Genomic DNA, 15,869 nt, shown 5'->3' with positions numbered 1-15,869 from the left:
CAGCTAGCCTTGCTGCACTCGTGACCGTGACTGCCTGGGACGTAGCAGAAACCTGATTTGTTCTACGCAGGGTGGCACTGGGGGTTTACTTACTAAGGAAATCAGGAACTTGACAGATAATTCTGGTAATTAAAATAATTTCATTGATTTAATGAAGATGGTCCTCCAGAGTCTATGATAAGAACTGCATCCTACGGTCTGTCGTACAGTAAAAACTTATGTATAGAAATGACCACTAACTTCCTGGAGTGTGCACTGGTTGCCTAGCAACTGATCCCAGCCAAGAAATAGTTTGGCATAATATGAGTTTTTGTACGACTTAAACAAACAGGACATTCCATGTTAGTTGATGAGCTTTACAAGGGTTGGTAGGTGTATTCGGTTTCCTTCAGACAGAGCCAAGCTAGTTGTTTCCCATTTTATCTTAAGATAAGCTAACCTTGCTTCTGACTCAAGCTATATATTTAGCGTACATTTTTTTATATTTAGTACATAACATTGGCATTAATCTTCTTATCTAACTCTCGGCAAGAAAGCAAATTAGCATATTTCCCAAAATTTCAATATACTCCTTTACGGTTGTGATTAAAATGGCATGAGTAGAAAAGTAAAAAATAAAATAAATAAGAAACTATCAACATTTTGAAAGATAGTACACCACCATCATCTTTGTTAACCACTGAGCAATTGAAATATGTCATCTAAACTCACTGTAAATGTATTAATATGTATTATTGGTCAGCAGAAAACTGACATACCACCATCCAGTGTGCTGCTTTCTACAGTACAATTTCACATATGATTGGGTGTTGTCCATCATACAAAACAGAATAAGTAAACACACCAACCAACAAATAAAGTAACCAAGTCCCAGTGTTTTTGTTTGTTGGGTTTTCCAGTTTCCAGTTTTACTACAGCTGAGTAGTCCAGTTCCCTCTACAGTATTGTCAAATTAAAGGAAGCACAAGCCATTACCTGGCAATATAATCTCTATCAGCATCACTACAAACATGCTAGTCCCACTGCATTACATCGGCACGTCTCAGTGGTCTTACAAATTGCCTGCACAACTAAAAGATTCACATAGACTCACATAGGAGCTTTCTCCTTTCATTCCGGTCATTCAGTCTTTGTGTTTAGAACTAAGACTGGAAGTAAAATCAGCTGTACATGAGCTTCAGATTTGTCTCTCTGCCTACTCCAACTCTAAAATTCACCCTTGCCAACAGTCTGTTATTCTAGTGCACAGCAGAGCAACAGGGACATGAGAGCGCTTGGTGATCACATCGCCTTTAAAGTGGATGTGGGGGGGTGGGTGGGGGGGTCAGTGCCCTGCTTATTGGCACCTCAGCAGTGGTGGTGCTACCCTCCGGCTACCAGCTCACTTTGTACCAAAGGCTTCGTCACAATGACTCCCGGATTCCATCTTGCAGCTCTCTGCCCGCTGGCAGGAGTGTGTGACAGGTTAGCTGTTCCTCTGCTCCACCTCCCTGTGGCCCGAGGAGGACGAGATCTGGCTGTCAGTGTCGTCTCCGTCTGAAGAAAAAAAGGAGGACAATATACAGGACAGTTTATTTCAGGATTTTTTGGATGTTTCTGACTAGAATCACTATCATCCTTTACTTTTTAGCCAAGCCGGTGGCGTGGCTCTAAGGATAACAAAGTCAAATGGGATTTCAAATTTGCCAGATACTCTTTGTTTATGGCAAAACACCCACAAAACTCAAGAAAATTCAAGATGCAAGATTTAAAATGCTTAATTAATCTCACAATGGAGAAGTTCACAATGTTCAAGGGATGTGGAAAAAAGTACAAAAACGACCAAAGATTAACAAACAATACGTGTACATTCTCTTTTGTTTTTACTGTAGAAAACTGCTGTTGCTGTAACAAGGGAATTTCCCCACTGTGGGATGAATAAAGTATTATAAAGTATTATCTAATCTAATCTAATCTACATAGGTAAAGAGACTAAATAGGGAAAAGTATTATTGCAGTATTGCACAGTCACATTATAACACGACACAAACCTAGTAATGACATGAACCTAGTAAATAGTACCTGCTGAACCTCAGTATATTGTTAATGTCAGCACATGTTTTGGTTTTTGGTATTTAGGCACCACTGTGCATACAGACTCACCGAGCTGCTAGCATGGCTGTAGACTTATCTTTGTTAGATTAACTCATGCCCTTCCCTACCATCCAGGAAGCAGTTTAACAACAATGGTGTACGAAAGACAACTCACAGAGGATAACTGCCTTTCCATATCGAACGTCTTACCTCAGCCAGCTTCGTAATCGCCCATAAAAAAAGTAAATTGCACAACAGCACCAAGTGCTTGCATGAATATCAATAATGATGTGAAAGGAGATCTGTCGTACAAAGTTATAGAGTACTTGAAAGCAATACTTGAGTAAAAGTACAAGTATCTTACCAGAGTTAAAGTCATCTTTTAGAATATTACTTGACTAAAAGTCTTTAAGTATCCGATATTTACTGTACAAAGTATCAAAAGTAACTTTCTGATATTGAATGTACTTATTAGAATAAAGGTAAAAGGAAAAGTAAAGAAAAATCTTGATTATGAACTTTTTAAACATGCAAGGCGTATTATGTAACCGTATGGAGCAATTGGTCAACAATCAAACACGTTAAAAGAAACTCTTACGCAATGCAAAGGTTTTATCCCTGACAAAAGACAGATCAAATAAATAAGATACATTACACTTCAGTATAGTACTGGTAGCAGTAGTTTTACCTCCGCCTCCGGCGTTGATGTGCAGCTGGGACAGAGACAGGGTGAGGGGCAGTCCTCGTCCATCGGGGTCGGTGGGACTCTGCAGGATGTCGTGCATGGCGTTCCTGCGTCCCGTCCTGCCAGAGGCGATGAAGTCTGCGTACGTGGCCTCAACATCAGACATCGCTCGGGCATTGTTCGCACAGCAACACCTACAAGAAGAGCAGCTTGAGGTTAGGGCTGGGCAACATGGAGAAAATCAAATATACCTTAAATAAATACCTTGATGTTGATATTGTGACGATATTGTAGAATTGACAATTGGTGGTTTAATAAAATATTTACTAACACAATGAGATTTTTGATAAATAATCATCAAAATGTTGATTTAATGACGAAGTGTGTAAAGGAAATTAATAGAACAGCTAGAACAGTCTGCTAAGCTTAGACAACTGCATCACTTTACTCTAATGCAGCCCTTCAATCTATTCTCATATCACAATATTTATATTTATATTAATATATATACCAGCACTACTGGAGGTTCAGCTTCTCTCAGAGTGAACAAATGAATGTGCTATTTATCATTCTCCAAACAGTGTGTATGTTTGCTACCAATCAAGTTGGGCAAAGTTGCTTGAAAGCTCCTATGTCATATGCACATGTTTTATCATACATGTCATTCTTCAAATATTGCTATCACACCTGACTGACATAACACACAAAAGCCCTTATAGGACCACATGTTTCGTTTTTAACCAGCATTTCCTATATCTCAACAGTTGTGCTTTACATTAATTTATATAGCTTTACAGTCTGACGTAGTTAGCTTTCATGCTAACCAGCCCGTGCATAGGAAGACCCACAAGTCCAGAATCAGGTAACGTTAGCCTCTACAACCGGCTACTAGCGTTACACAAGTCAAATGAGATTACTTACTGCATATATACAGGTCCCATTTCAACATTTTCTTACCTTCAGTGATAGCTCTACCAGTGTTGTAACTACAAGCTACATTTCTATGGAGTGACTTAAGCTACAAAGCAGCGCGACGGGCCCGACATCAAATCAAACGATTCAACAAAACAAACCAAAAATATGGAACCCGCCCTGCTTCTAGTAGGCTTAATAACCCAAAGGCCTTGAACTACATATCGCGACAAGTCAATGCATGGAAATCATTCAACGATATTAATCACATCAGTAGGACGCTTTGAAAAGTCCCCAGTCTATTCTCCATTGCAGTCGCATCTTCCTCCTACGTGACCAATCAACAGCCAGCATACCGCATCGGAGCGCTGATTGGACAAGAGACACAAAAGGATGAGAGGAGAGAGCTCTGAGCAGCACCAGGGTTTGTGCTGCACTCGTGATCACCTCGTAAATCCTAACTACGTGATTCAAATATTATTGTATCTAAAAATCGATGATGTCGTTGGCTATTCGACACACACAATGAAAGTACAGGCACTTGCAGATGGGCTACTTACACTACTATACTAGTACAGCATAAACTATATAGTATAAACTGTATAAAATACACAGTAGAGAGACTTACATCATACATCATAGAGAGGCATACATAAAAAAAACAAGAAGTGAGATACATATCCCCACAATTCTTTCTAGTACTTACAATGGAGTACATTTTTTAAGCGGTGAGATAAAATAATAAAAAACAAAAGTCTGCATTAATTAGTTAATCAGAGTTTATTCGTGGCCTAGCATATTTCAGAGCATGCAGCATAATACGCTTTACAGTGGGAACTAAAATGAAATATAGAAATACAGGTTAGTTAATTCGCAGATTTAAAAGGAAAAATAGACTAACAATTATAAAAATGAATCCTATAACAATAAAATAAGGTGGATTAATGTGGAACAGTGTGTCAATGCAAACCACGTATTTCATTTGCTCTGAACTCTTAACGCCTATGTTTCCCACAGCACTTGAAGGCAACCAAAAGCTAAGGTAACTACAGTAATAGCAGCCAGTGTTTACACTTTTATGAAATGACATGGATGTTTTTATTCTCTCAGAGATACTGTATATACAACCCATGTGATGCAGTGGAGGGCAAAATATCTGAAATACAGCTTGCATGCGAAATTAGTGTTAGTGTTGGTAGAGGATATTTACTCCATGATGATGTCAAATTAGATCAAAAACAAGATAATGCCAGGAGATAACTGTTTGTAATATCGTTTCCTACCACAGGATGGCACTGCTGTTAGCATGAATAAACAGCTACTTGTTATCTTTACCCACCACCACAAATCTGAAGAATGAGTGAAATAACTCCAAATGTAAATCTTGTGGCTATATAGTTATAAAAGCAATTGATGCTGTACTAAAGGACCATTTCTGAATTATTTTAGGTAAAGATAATTGATCTTATATTGAAATCTCCCTATATTGTAATCAATGTAATAGTTCCAACTACAAAACCGCTCCTATGGAGATGGCCGGGTTAACACCAGCACCCATTCATTTTGTAAAGCAGCTTTTCTTTAACCAGCTCATTCAACCGTGCTGCACCCAGTGACACATTACAGGATCATGTTATTACCCTTTTGGAATCCAACATCCAATGCCCTTCTTCAACACATCACTTTTTATAATAGCTCCATCTGTATCGCAAAGATAAAAATATGGATGATTCAAGTTCCCTCCTGATGTATTTAAGATAAGACAACAGGTGCAATGTACAAAAAATAAAATAGACGTGTTGACCTTTACACACATGACTCCAGCTCAAACAGTGATCCGTATGAGCATCTTTGACTGTGTTGCCGTGGAAACATCTTCTCTTCTTTGTACTTGTGGTGCGGGGATTCAGCAGGACACATTGGGGATGTTAAAAAGGAATGCGAGTTGAGATCAGCTCGCTCTCCCCACCCTCAGACACTGTGCACTGGTGACAGGAGATACAGCTCGCTCATTCACTGGCTGTCTGTACTGCTGCGCTTTACCTCTCTATTATTTCCCTTTGCTTTATTATACATATTTTTTCAATTGCACCTTGTCTTTCTGTGACTGTTGTCTTCACCACACCCTGCTCCACTCAATCATAAATACTGCTCCATAAAACTTGCATAATCAAAACATTAAGCAGATGTTAGTCATAACAAAAGAAATGTTGGCCTGCTGTACATTGCAGTTAAGAGAATAAATATATCAGGTTGATAAAGGGCTGCGTTGTGTAGCATAGTTATAGTTTCAGGAAAGATAGGAAGGCAGACATCTTGAATTCCAGAGTTTGTAATAATTTCAAATGTGTCAGATACACCTATAAATGAGACTTGAAATAAAAAATACAATCTAAACACTATCCAAAGAAAACTATATATTAAAAACATCAAAATCTACTCATACGAAATTAAAAAAAAAATGCATTTTTCGGCAGCTTGGCTTCTTGTCTTTACTCTGTCCAATTAATCAGTTCTTTCTTCTGCATGGTCCATGGCAGTACAGCTGCTTTCCTCTCCTAAGCAGGGAATGGCACTGCCTTTATAGGGTTCTCAATCAACCTTGGACCCATCATCCAGAGCTGATCCTAAAAAACATTTAATACATTCCAAAATCTCAACAGAGCTATGTACACTTTGTGCTCCTCTACACAATAAACATCCATTTGAGGTAAGTAGCTCCCCAAATGACCCCTTGAATGCATCAAACAAAAATGCAAAATATCTTTACACACAAGGTACCCCCATCTGTTGGTTCGGCCCAAAGATGTCAGTGATGACATCATCAACACCATGAACACACAGGAAATGCTTGGCGGCTCAACCCCAAACATTCCTTAATGGTGGACCACACAAAGTTAGAAAAGGTGAGTCTGAAGAAACAAATTCAACTTCCTAAATCTAACTGAAACTAAACTGTGGTAGAGTGGTCAATGGAAAAAGTCAACAGTTCACAAGCAAACCTGGGATAGTATGTGCTGAAATGTTACACAAAGAAATGGTAAAATGATGGCAAACTCAAAATGAATACAATATGAAAATACATGACTACATGAGACAATATAAAATTCAATCAGTTGTTCCCAAGCTCTTTGGCTTGTGACCCCTTACAAAAAGCAGCACGTGTCATATTTTAGTTGTATGAGTTGTTAGAAGTTCCACCAGAGTGATGTGCCGTGACGTACATTTGTGTGATTGATAACATCTATCTACATTGGATCTCCCTCCTTACTAGTCTTGTATTCTCATCATTCTTCCTGATCAACTCTTCCTGCTTTATGTTGACATCATATTGGTCTTGCTTCCTTGCTTATTCAGATGACCATAGCATTAGGGGTAGCTCTAGTTGCTTTACTTTTAGCATAGCTTTTCTGTTAGTCTACATCTACGACATTCTACTTCCGGGTTTGCTCCGGTGCGGCAGGATATCCATTACCTTCCGTTTTCTACGTATTGGAAGGTAATACGCCGGTGGATTTCTGAGGACTGTGACTAACTGTTCCTCAGATCTCTGGAGGATAATTCCATATAGCTAGTTAGACTGTCTAATCTGAGTGTTCTGTTGCACGACTAAAACAACTTTGAACCTACAAATGTTCCACCAAAACAAAGTTCTTCCTGATAATATTTTGGAGCTGCAATGGTGCTCCATTTAGCGCTTAGCACCGCCCAAGACGACTGTAATTGGTTTAACGAAATGCCAAGAGAAAGTTTTTCTTGCATCCCAGAATGGCTGTGTGGACTAGCCAGACCCTCCTCCGTGGCTCTCTGGAGGAAGGTCTGGTTATGTGAGACTACTTTAAAATTAACTTTTTGACCGCAGGCATGGTGTCTCTTCCAGAGAGACAATGCTGCCAGTTTCATAAGTAATCTCCAGACGTACGCTAGTAATGAAATTCAGAGTTTTTCTTACACATTGATGTGTAACAATCCTGTAATGTCATATGTAATGATTTATTGTCACAGGGACAATTTTACTTGTGATGGTGGTTTTGATAAGTGCGTTTCTATTAATACTTTTACGTAAGTGGGATTTTGAATACAGGATTTTTGCTTGAAATGGAGTATTTACATGGTTGTATTAGTACTTAAGTAAAGGATCTGAAAACTTTTGAACTCTGATTTTAACAGGAGGGATTACACGCTCTGTGAACTGAAGAAAATCTGACCTGTTTGGACTGCTGATGCCCAAACAATGGATGAAATGCCTGGTGCTCAAGAAAGCAAGAGACACAACATGTTTCCTAGTATAAGCTTCTCTAGTTCCTGTGCTCCCTGTTGTGTAGGCTACACTCGGTTATGACTGTATGGTCTGTGGCAGTTCGGAGTGGATCTGTACAACTTGCAGTGTCTTCCGACAGTATCGTCAGTAAACTTTATTTTTCACTCTAACTGACAAAGATTCTCTCTGCCCAGAGCTGCTTCCTGTCACTTTGATTTTTTTTTATGGTTAACCTTCAGATGGAGAATTCTTTTTAAGCTGCCTGTACAGAAAAGGACATGAATAAGACCTCAGCGAAGGCACTGTTATGTTTTATTCACAGTAGGAGATGTGGTTAGCTGTAACCTGAGCAGCCCTGAGTCTACACAAGAATTTATCAGAGGAGGAACTGCTCTGGAGATTAGAACTAATCTCTGCATTAATCTCACTTTGTAAATTTTAATTAAGGCCAAAAGCACTACTCATTATAGGGCATTAGTTTACTGGGACATTTGGATAATAAAGTTGGAATGGGTTAAATATGTAGATTAATGTACTTAACTTTACATTTAACAGGTGGAACAGAGTCTTCAAAATCACATCATTATCAAGGAGATAACGCAGCAACGCATTAAATAACAGATCAGCTAAAAACTGGAGTGAACTTGGTGAGATGGACCGTTGGAGGGCTGACGGAGCGAGTGAACAACAATGGTCACTCCAGAGCAGGCCTGTATGATTAATCGTTTAAAATCGCAATCTCGATTTACCTTGTTCATTTTTTAAACAACTTAAAAAATAACTTAAAAAAAAAAAACAGCATCACAAACGCTTCTACTTTCTTCTGTGCTCCAAGCGCTGCAGTGCTCTTCCTTCTCTTCGGTGAAGTCTCTATGGTTACAGGCTTGTGGCGATGCACAATGTGCTGTAAGTGTTGACACTGACCAAATAAAAAAATAATCTCCATGCTGAAGCTAAGCAGGTATGTTCACCATCTTAGTTTAGCGTGTTAGCATGGTAACATTTGTGAACTAAAACTAAAAGTACAGCTCAGACTGATGGGAAATTCAAGAAAATCAGAAGATCATAATTATTTCTGTTAATCCGGAGGAAGACATGAATGACTGCAGCCCATTCAGCAGTTCACTCAAAAACCTACATGCCAACCTAGTGGGGGTACCAGAAAGTCAGGGATCAGCAAAGGGAGTCATCCTCTGTTCAAAATATTATTTTCAATCAATGCAATTTTGTTGAAATACCTCTGCTGCTGGCAATGGCTAAAAACAGGAAAAATAAGGAAAGCCCACACAGCAGAATCTCTTCACTTGACCTGAAAGTCACCTCCGCTTAATTTGCATGTTGAGATTCAGAAATTTAGATAACGAGCATGCTCAATACCAGGCAAATACCAAGGTCTGTGATTTCAGATGTCATTACCCATATATCCAAGGATCAGACGTTAAAATATGTAAATGGGTTGTTATAAACCAACCTTTCCAATCATGCATGGGAATATATACCAGTACAAGCCAAAGGTTTGGACACACCTTCTGAATGAATACGTTTTCTTTATTTTCATAACTATTTACATTGTAGATTATCACTGAATGCATCAAAACAATGAATGAACACATGTGGAATTATGTACTAAACAAAAGTGTGAAATAACTGAAAACATGTCTTAGATTCTAGTTTCTTCAAAGTAGCCACCTTGTGCTTTTTTTGATTGTGCTGCAAAGCCTTGCTGTTCTCTCAATGAGCTTCATGAGGTAGTCACCTGAAATGGTTTTCACTTCCCAAATGTGCCTTGTCAGGGTTAATTTGTGGAATTTCTTGCCTTATTAATGGGGTTGGGACCGTCAGTTATTTTGTGCAGAAGTCAAGTTGATCAGGCCTTCATGGTCACATAACACCTACAAAAACACTGCTAAGGAGAGGCAACAAGCAGAAGAGATTCGTTTGGTCCAAGAAACACAAGGAATGGACATTAGACCAGTGGAAATCTGTGCTTTGGTCTGATTTTAAGATCTTTGGTTCCAACCGCCGTGTCTTTGTGCGACGGAGAATAGGTGACCGGATGAATTCTACATGCCTGGTTCCCAGCATGAAGCATGGAGGAGGAGGTGTGGGGGTGGTTTGCTGGTGACGCTGTTGGGGATTTACTCAAAATTGAAGGCATACTGAACCAGCATGGTTACCACAGCATCCTGCAGCAACATGCCATCTCATCAAATTTGCGTTTAGTTGGAACGTCATTTATTTTTCAACAGAACAATGACCCCAAACACACCTCCAGGCTGTTTAAGGCCAAGAAGGAGAGTGATATCATGCTGCGCCACCACAGTCACCGGACCTGAACTCAATCAAGATGGTTTGGGGTGAGCTGGAACGCAGAGTGAAGGCAAAAGGGCCAACAAGTGCTAAGCATCTCTGGGAACTCCTTTAAGACTGTTGGGAAACCATTTCAGGTGACCAACTCTTCAAGCTCATCAAGAGAATGCCAAGAGTGTGCAAAGCAGTAATCAGAGTAAAGGGTGGCTACTTTGAAGAAACTAGAATATGTGACATGTTATCAGTTATTTCACACTTTTTTGTTAAGTACATAATTAGTAGTAGTTTTGATGCCTTCAGTGAGAATCTACAATGTAAATAGTCATGAAAATAAAGGCAATGCATTGAATGAAAAGGTGTGTCCAAACTTTTGGCCTGTGCTGTATGTATGTGCTGTATGTGTATGTATGTATGTATGTGTATATATGTAGATACATACAGTATGTGTATATGTATACACGTATATATGTATACATGTATATATGTATTTATATGTATACTGTATGTGTGTGAATATGTACTGTATGTATGTGTATGTATGTTAAAAAATTGGGTCTTTAAAGAACACTTTTGAACAGCTTTAATACCTTGGTTCTCACCTCCTTTGGTAACACTCTATAAATTGACGAATCAATCAATCATTCAAAATATATTTATATACCACTTTACAGCAACCAGCAGGTATCCAATATGCTTTACACCAGGAACCAAGTACAAAACAACACATCATACAAGAAAAAAAAAATGAGGCATAGAACACAGTAACATCAGAGCAGGTTACAAAGAAACAGGAAAGTGAAATTGTCAGTAAGAGCATTTGCCCAGACCTGCAGCGGCGTGGGTCTGAGTCTGACCTGCGGCCATTTTCTGTGTGTTGTCCCCCAGTTCTCTTTCTCTTTCATGTCTATCCACTGTCCCTACAATAAAGGGAAAAGCCCAGAAAAATAGTCTTATCAAAAAAAAAAGCCAGTCTAAACAAATAGGTTTTTAGTTTAGACCTAAGAAGAGCCACATCTTTTATCAGCCAAATATCAGGGGGTGACTTGGTCCAGAGTTTCGTGGCAGCAACTGCAAAAGCCTTATCACCCCACCGTTTATGCCTGTACCTTAGGAATAAAATCAAATAAAACCAACTGATTCGAAGACCACAATGACCGGTTGTGCTTAGGCAAAGTAAAAATTTGGGACAGATATTCCGGGGCCTGGCCATTTAAGGTCTTGAAAACAAGAACTTACAATCTATTCTAAAACGCACAGGGAGCCAGTGTAGGGTGTAGAGAACAGGAGTGATATGCGCACATCTAGAAGTATTTGTTAAAAAGAGAGCAGCAGCATTTTGCACAAGTTGAAGGCGTGAGACGGACGTCTGATTCAGACCAACACAGAGAGCTTTACAATAGTCCAACCTTATACTGATAAAGGCTTGAATGGTCTTTTCTAGGTCGTGCCTGCTCAGGAAAAGCTTAACTTTAGCCAGGAGACCAAGCTGGAAAAAGCTTGTTCAAACAACATTGCTGATCTGTTTGTCAAATGGCATAATGCAATCACCCCCAGATTTATGACAGTGGATCCAGAGCTCCATTGTCCAGACTCAAAGCTGGACCATTTTGTGTGCCTGAGGTACTGAAAATAATAATACACTCATTTTAATGAATAGATGATGTATGGACAAATGAAGGGCAAAGTGTATGTGATGAACATGAAACGCTAATCCACACGGACTGAAAGGCTGTAGGTCTTGACTTCACAGCCTTGCTTTCTTCCTGCCTCTCGCATGCATGACATCACGGTGCACCAGTGTGGTTGGTGGGTGATGTGTTTGTTTTCGTTGGCAGTTCCAAAAGCCAGACACATAGCACTGTGCAGATACCAACTCAATCATCACCACACTGTCTCACTCTCTGCTTTCAATCCAATACCTACGGGTTGACATTTCGTTTGTGTTAAGCAAATGAGCATGTGTTACTCCCCCTGCAGCATTGTGCTTCACACATGATGACACCTGCGAGCAGCTTCTCAGTGAAGCCACGTTTCCTATGGACACTGAGCAGCTTCACTAGAGCAGACAAGTGCCTCGCTTAAGGGGACTACAATTTTTAGATTAGGTCAGATGAAACTTTAATGATCCCTGTGGAGATGTCCGGTCATTAGAGCAGCAGAGGATAGGCTACAGATAAGAATAGCTCAAATAGAGTATATTGCAAGATACAGTACGAGGAGAGCATACTGGCGATACAGCAAATGCATAGTAAGTAAATGTAACTTTCCGATTTACAGGGCACCGCATATTTAGTAGTGATTGCACAAATATAGGGTCTTAAAAATATGCATTGTTACACCTTAAGGACATGCAGATGCTTATATTATATAGTCATATGTCAAGGTTTTGTATCAACAAATTGCTGATTATTCCACCATCAAAGAATGACATTTTGGCTGCAATGTGTCTAGATAATTTGAGTATCCAAAGTCAATTCTTGCGCAGTGAGGCAAATATTGCATGCGAGAACAATGTGTGCAAGATTTGTTTTGCCATTGATGCCACTGACTGTGGCATTTGGAAGAAGCTTACAGTTGACTGAACAAAGACATGTTAGACAAAGAGGGAGAAAGAAAGAGAGAGGCAGAACGAGTCAGACAGGGAGACAAAAATGGATAAAGCCAGAGATAGATGAGAATCAGAGGATATACGGAGCTCAGTTCAACTGGGTTACACACTTTTCAAGTCCTCATTTGTGTTTTAACTCCCTCTAGCAAAGGCCTTGTTCTGATTTGGCATGTATGTGCATATGTTGTATATTCTATTGTAGCCTCTATTACAAAGATGGGAGGTTTAATTTCAGAGTTGCTGAGACACAGAATGGGGTTGAAATATGTTAAAAAGATTTTGGAGTTTGGAGAAGCAGTCAGGAATACCGACACGGAAGCAAAGAAATGTACTCCTGTAGACTGGGGAACCAGCTGTTTTAGCAGCCCGAAAAAAAAGCCCACCTAAAATATGAATCAGTATGAGTGTATTCTATATTTACAATATTTTACCTTGCCAACAGACCTTTTCCCTTTCCCACAGGGAACTGACACCATTGTATACAGCTATGCTCTCTTTGAAGCCACCAGACTCCTTTGAAAAAAACTAATGTACCTTGAAGAAGAGAGAGTTGTAGGCTCTCCCGCTGGCTCGATCGGTTAGTTTTGGTTCCTAGTGTTCTTACTTTTACATAATTTCTGTCAGAAAAGAATAGGAAGGCTAACTAATTGGGATTTTAGTTGGAATGTATTAAAGTTAATGATGTCCCGACATACCTGCAGCTGCATTCCAGTTGCTGCCTCCATGTGGCACTGATAACTCCCCATAGTGTAGTTTCTCTCATCCCCGGTGGATGTCGCTGCTAAAACTGGTACCCACATCGTCTGTCAGTCTGTCTGGCAGGGATGGTGGGGGGGGGGATGTTGTATTGTGAGCTGAGAGGGAGAGAGGCTGAGAGAGAGAGAGAGAGAGAGAGAAAGAGAGAGAGAGAGAGAGAGAGAACCTCTGCCGCTTTTCCTGCCGCCTCTCCTGTGCGCAGCGCTCCGGCCTGGCCGCTCCTCCCTTCCTCATTTCCTCCCCACAGCTGGATCTCTCCTTTCGGATGCTGGCTCTGCCTTCTCCTCTCACACACATCGCATTGGACCAAATATTTCGGAGGGTGGAATGACCTACTACCTGTTTTGCATGGTCTGAATTACGGGAATTTTGCACGTCGGAAAGGAGGGGAGTGAAGACGGGAAAAGGAGGCTCTCCATCCCCCGAGGGAATTTATTTTACAGTAAGCAGGCGCAATGTCATTCCAGTTTCCTCATTCCGCTCGTCTCACACCTCCTATCTGTGCAAATGCTGAATGAAAAAAATGAAGAAAAAAAAAGCTAGAATGTGACAGCCTGCTGGGAACATGGCTGGCCGCTGTAATTCTGTTCGAAGTGTGCGCCAGATGTTTTAGCTATTTTGTGTCAGTTTATTCCGAGGCGTGGTACGGGTTGTGTTTTTATTATGATGCGCTAAATGGCTGTGCTGCGCTAGCATTGCTCCTGGACTGAAAATGGAAACAACCCCCCCCATTTCAGCTAGACTCGCCATCCATCCATCCGTCCATCCGAGGGTGTGTGTGGGTCGGAGGAAGGGTGGTTTGCGGACGTGAAACCCTTATTACTTTCAGTCAGATTGACCTAGTGTGAGCTATGTTCGTACGACTGTCGCAGGTGGCCACATCGTGACCGGTTTCCCCGTCTTTGTGTTGCCTTTGCGGTGCGATGCTGGGACGATCAGAATGTGTTTCCTTCTCAGCCATCACCAGGCATGTGAACTGGATGAAGAGCACCTTGCTGCTTGCCTGCTTGAATCGCCCCCCCCCCCCCCCCCCCCCCCCCCCCATCACAGTGTGTTTCTGATCATCAGCTCCAAGCTGTTTATCCTCCCCACTGTAGAGTCATTAAAGTCATTCATCATCACTTTGCCAAGACTACTGTGTTTCAACAGAGAGCATCATCATGTTTGCTTATGGTAATTGTGTGTGGATTTCTGCTCTGTGACCCGGCAAAAAATGGGTTCTGCTTGTGCCTACTAAATTAGCCCTCTTGGTAGGTACTGTATAGCCTCTGCATGGCAGTTTATGATGCCTCACTTAGTTAAACCCGGTGCGATCTCTTAAGGGATATTGTGTTGTGGATCACAGATCACTCCCAAAATGGTGGAGCGACCCAGTCGTAATGAGAAGTTTAATGTGATGGACATTGGGGGGGTTGGGAGAAGCCAGAGAGATGCTTCTGATTAAGCCGGCCAAGCAGATTGTGTCTTGTGCAGAGTGAAATGTCTAATTAAATTAATTATCAACAGGCTGCCTGAATTTATATTGACCATTGTGCATGTACAGTTATTGTAGCAGATGTTTTTATATTAGGTTTGAGAGGGGAAAAAACATGACCAAGATTAATGGATATGGCAGCCTACAAATGAGCTTACTAGTGTGATGTTTTCATATTTATTGAGGCGGCTGGTAGAAAACGGATTCTGGTTCCTCTGCCTTTTAATCCATATATCCTGTGGGTGAAATATGCAACCGCCAACTAGGCCAATGGTGTATCCCACAGCTCCTATTTAACACTAGAACCAATCAAATCATTGTCAAATTGTAGCACTTTATTTATCATACTATTACCTCTGACAAGGAGGTTATGTTTTCAGTTTGGTGTGTCCAGTTTTCTCATTTTTTTAAGCAGAGTTGAATCACGGGACAGACAGGCCACACAAGTTATATTCTCTTTCCTTAAAGGTCCCATGGCATGAAAATGTTACTTCATAAGGTTTTTTAGCATTAATATGAGTTCCCCCAGCCTGCCTATGGTCCCCCAGTGGCTAGAAATGGTGATAGGTGTAAACCGAGCCCTGGGTATCCTGCTCTGCCTTTGAGAAATTGAAAGCTCAGATGGGTCAAGCTAGAATCATGCTCCTTATGAGGTCACAAGGGGCAAGATGATCTCCCCTTTCTCTGATTTGCCCGCCCAGAGACTTTGGCCCACCTATGAGAGAGAGAGACAACATGGCTTTCAAACGAGCAAAGTGGCAGTTGGTCAAGGCCCCCCCCCCCCCCCCCC

The 15,869-nt window shown here is 40.7% G+C and overlaps 2 protein-coding genes across 15 annotated transcripts in view; one reads left to right on the top strand and one right to left on the bottom strand.

Annotated features, from left to right (window-relative positions):
- Positions 1-208: 208 nt before the first annotated feature.
- pkia (cAMP-dependent protein kinase inhibitor alpha) lies at positions 209-4,034 on the bottom strand. Of its 2 annotated transcripts, none has more exons than XM_034888686.1 (3): positions 3,716-4,034; positions 2,762-2,967; positions 209-1,536 (listed from the first exon to the last, which is right to left on the bottom strand). In XM_034888686.1, the coding sequence occupies exons 2-3, from the start codon at positions 2,922-2,924 to the stop codon at positions 1,466-1,468; spliced, it is 234 nt and encodes a 77-aa protein (XP_034744577.1). In that variant the 5' UTR covers positions 2,925-2,967; positions 3,716-4,034; the 3' UTR covers positions 209-1,465. The 2 variants fall into 2 exon arrangements, with proteins under 2 accessions (XP_034744577.1, XP_034744576.1); XM_034888685.1 differs by having other exon boundaries at positions 2,762-2,952; positions 3,716-4,025.
- Positions 4,035-13,776: 9,742 nt separating this feature from the next.
- The window catches only part of ctnnd2b (catenin (cadherin-associated protein), delta 2b), a 140,072-nt gene continuing 137,979 nt past the window's right edge, over positions 13,777-15,869 (top strand). For 12 of the 13 annotated variants that reach the window (XM_034887620.1, XM_034887615.1, XM_034887621.1 and 9 more), the window contains exon 1: positions 13,777-14,047. The gene's annotated coding sequence lies outside the window, so the exon portion shown is untranslated. The remainder of the gene's footprint in view (positions 14,048-15,869) is intronic. The other variant, XM_034887609.1, reaches the window with a different exon arrangement.

Source organism: Etheostoma cragini, chromosome 12 (genome assembly GCF_013103735.1).
Source record: "Etheostoma cragini isolate CJK2018 chromosome 12, CSU_Ecrag_1.0, whole genome shotgun sequence".
NCBI lineage: Eukaryota > Metazoa > Chordata > Actinopteri > Perciformes > Percidae > Etheostoma > Etheostoma cragini.
Note: the sequence above shows the minus strand (reverse complement) of the source record. Positions and strands in the feature narration are given on the sequence as shown.

Bases quoted from the DNA above. Each gene is read 5' to 3' on its own strand.
- pkia (XM_034888686.1), bottom strand. From the start codon at position 2,924: ATGTCTGATGTTGAGGCCACGTACGCAGACTTCATCGCCTCTGGCAGG. The intron at 1,537-2,761 runs GTAAAACTACTG...TTTTTTCTTCAG, and splicing joins CATCAACGCCGGAGGCGGAG to ACGGAGACGACACTGACAGC.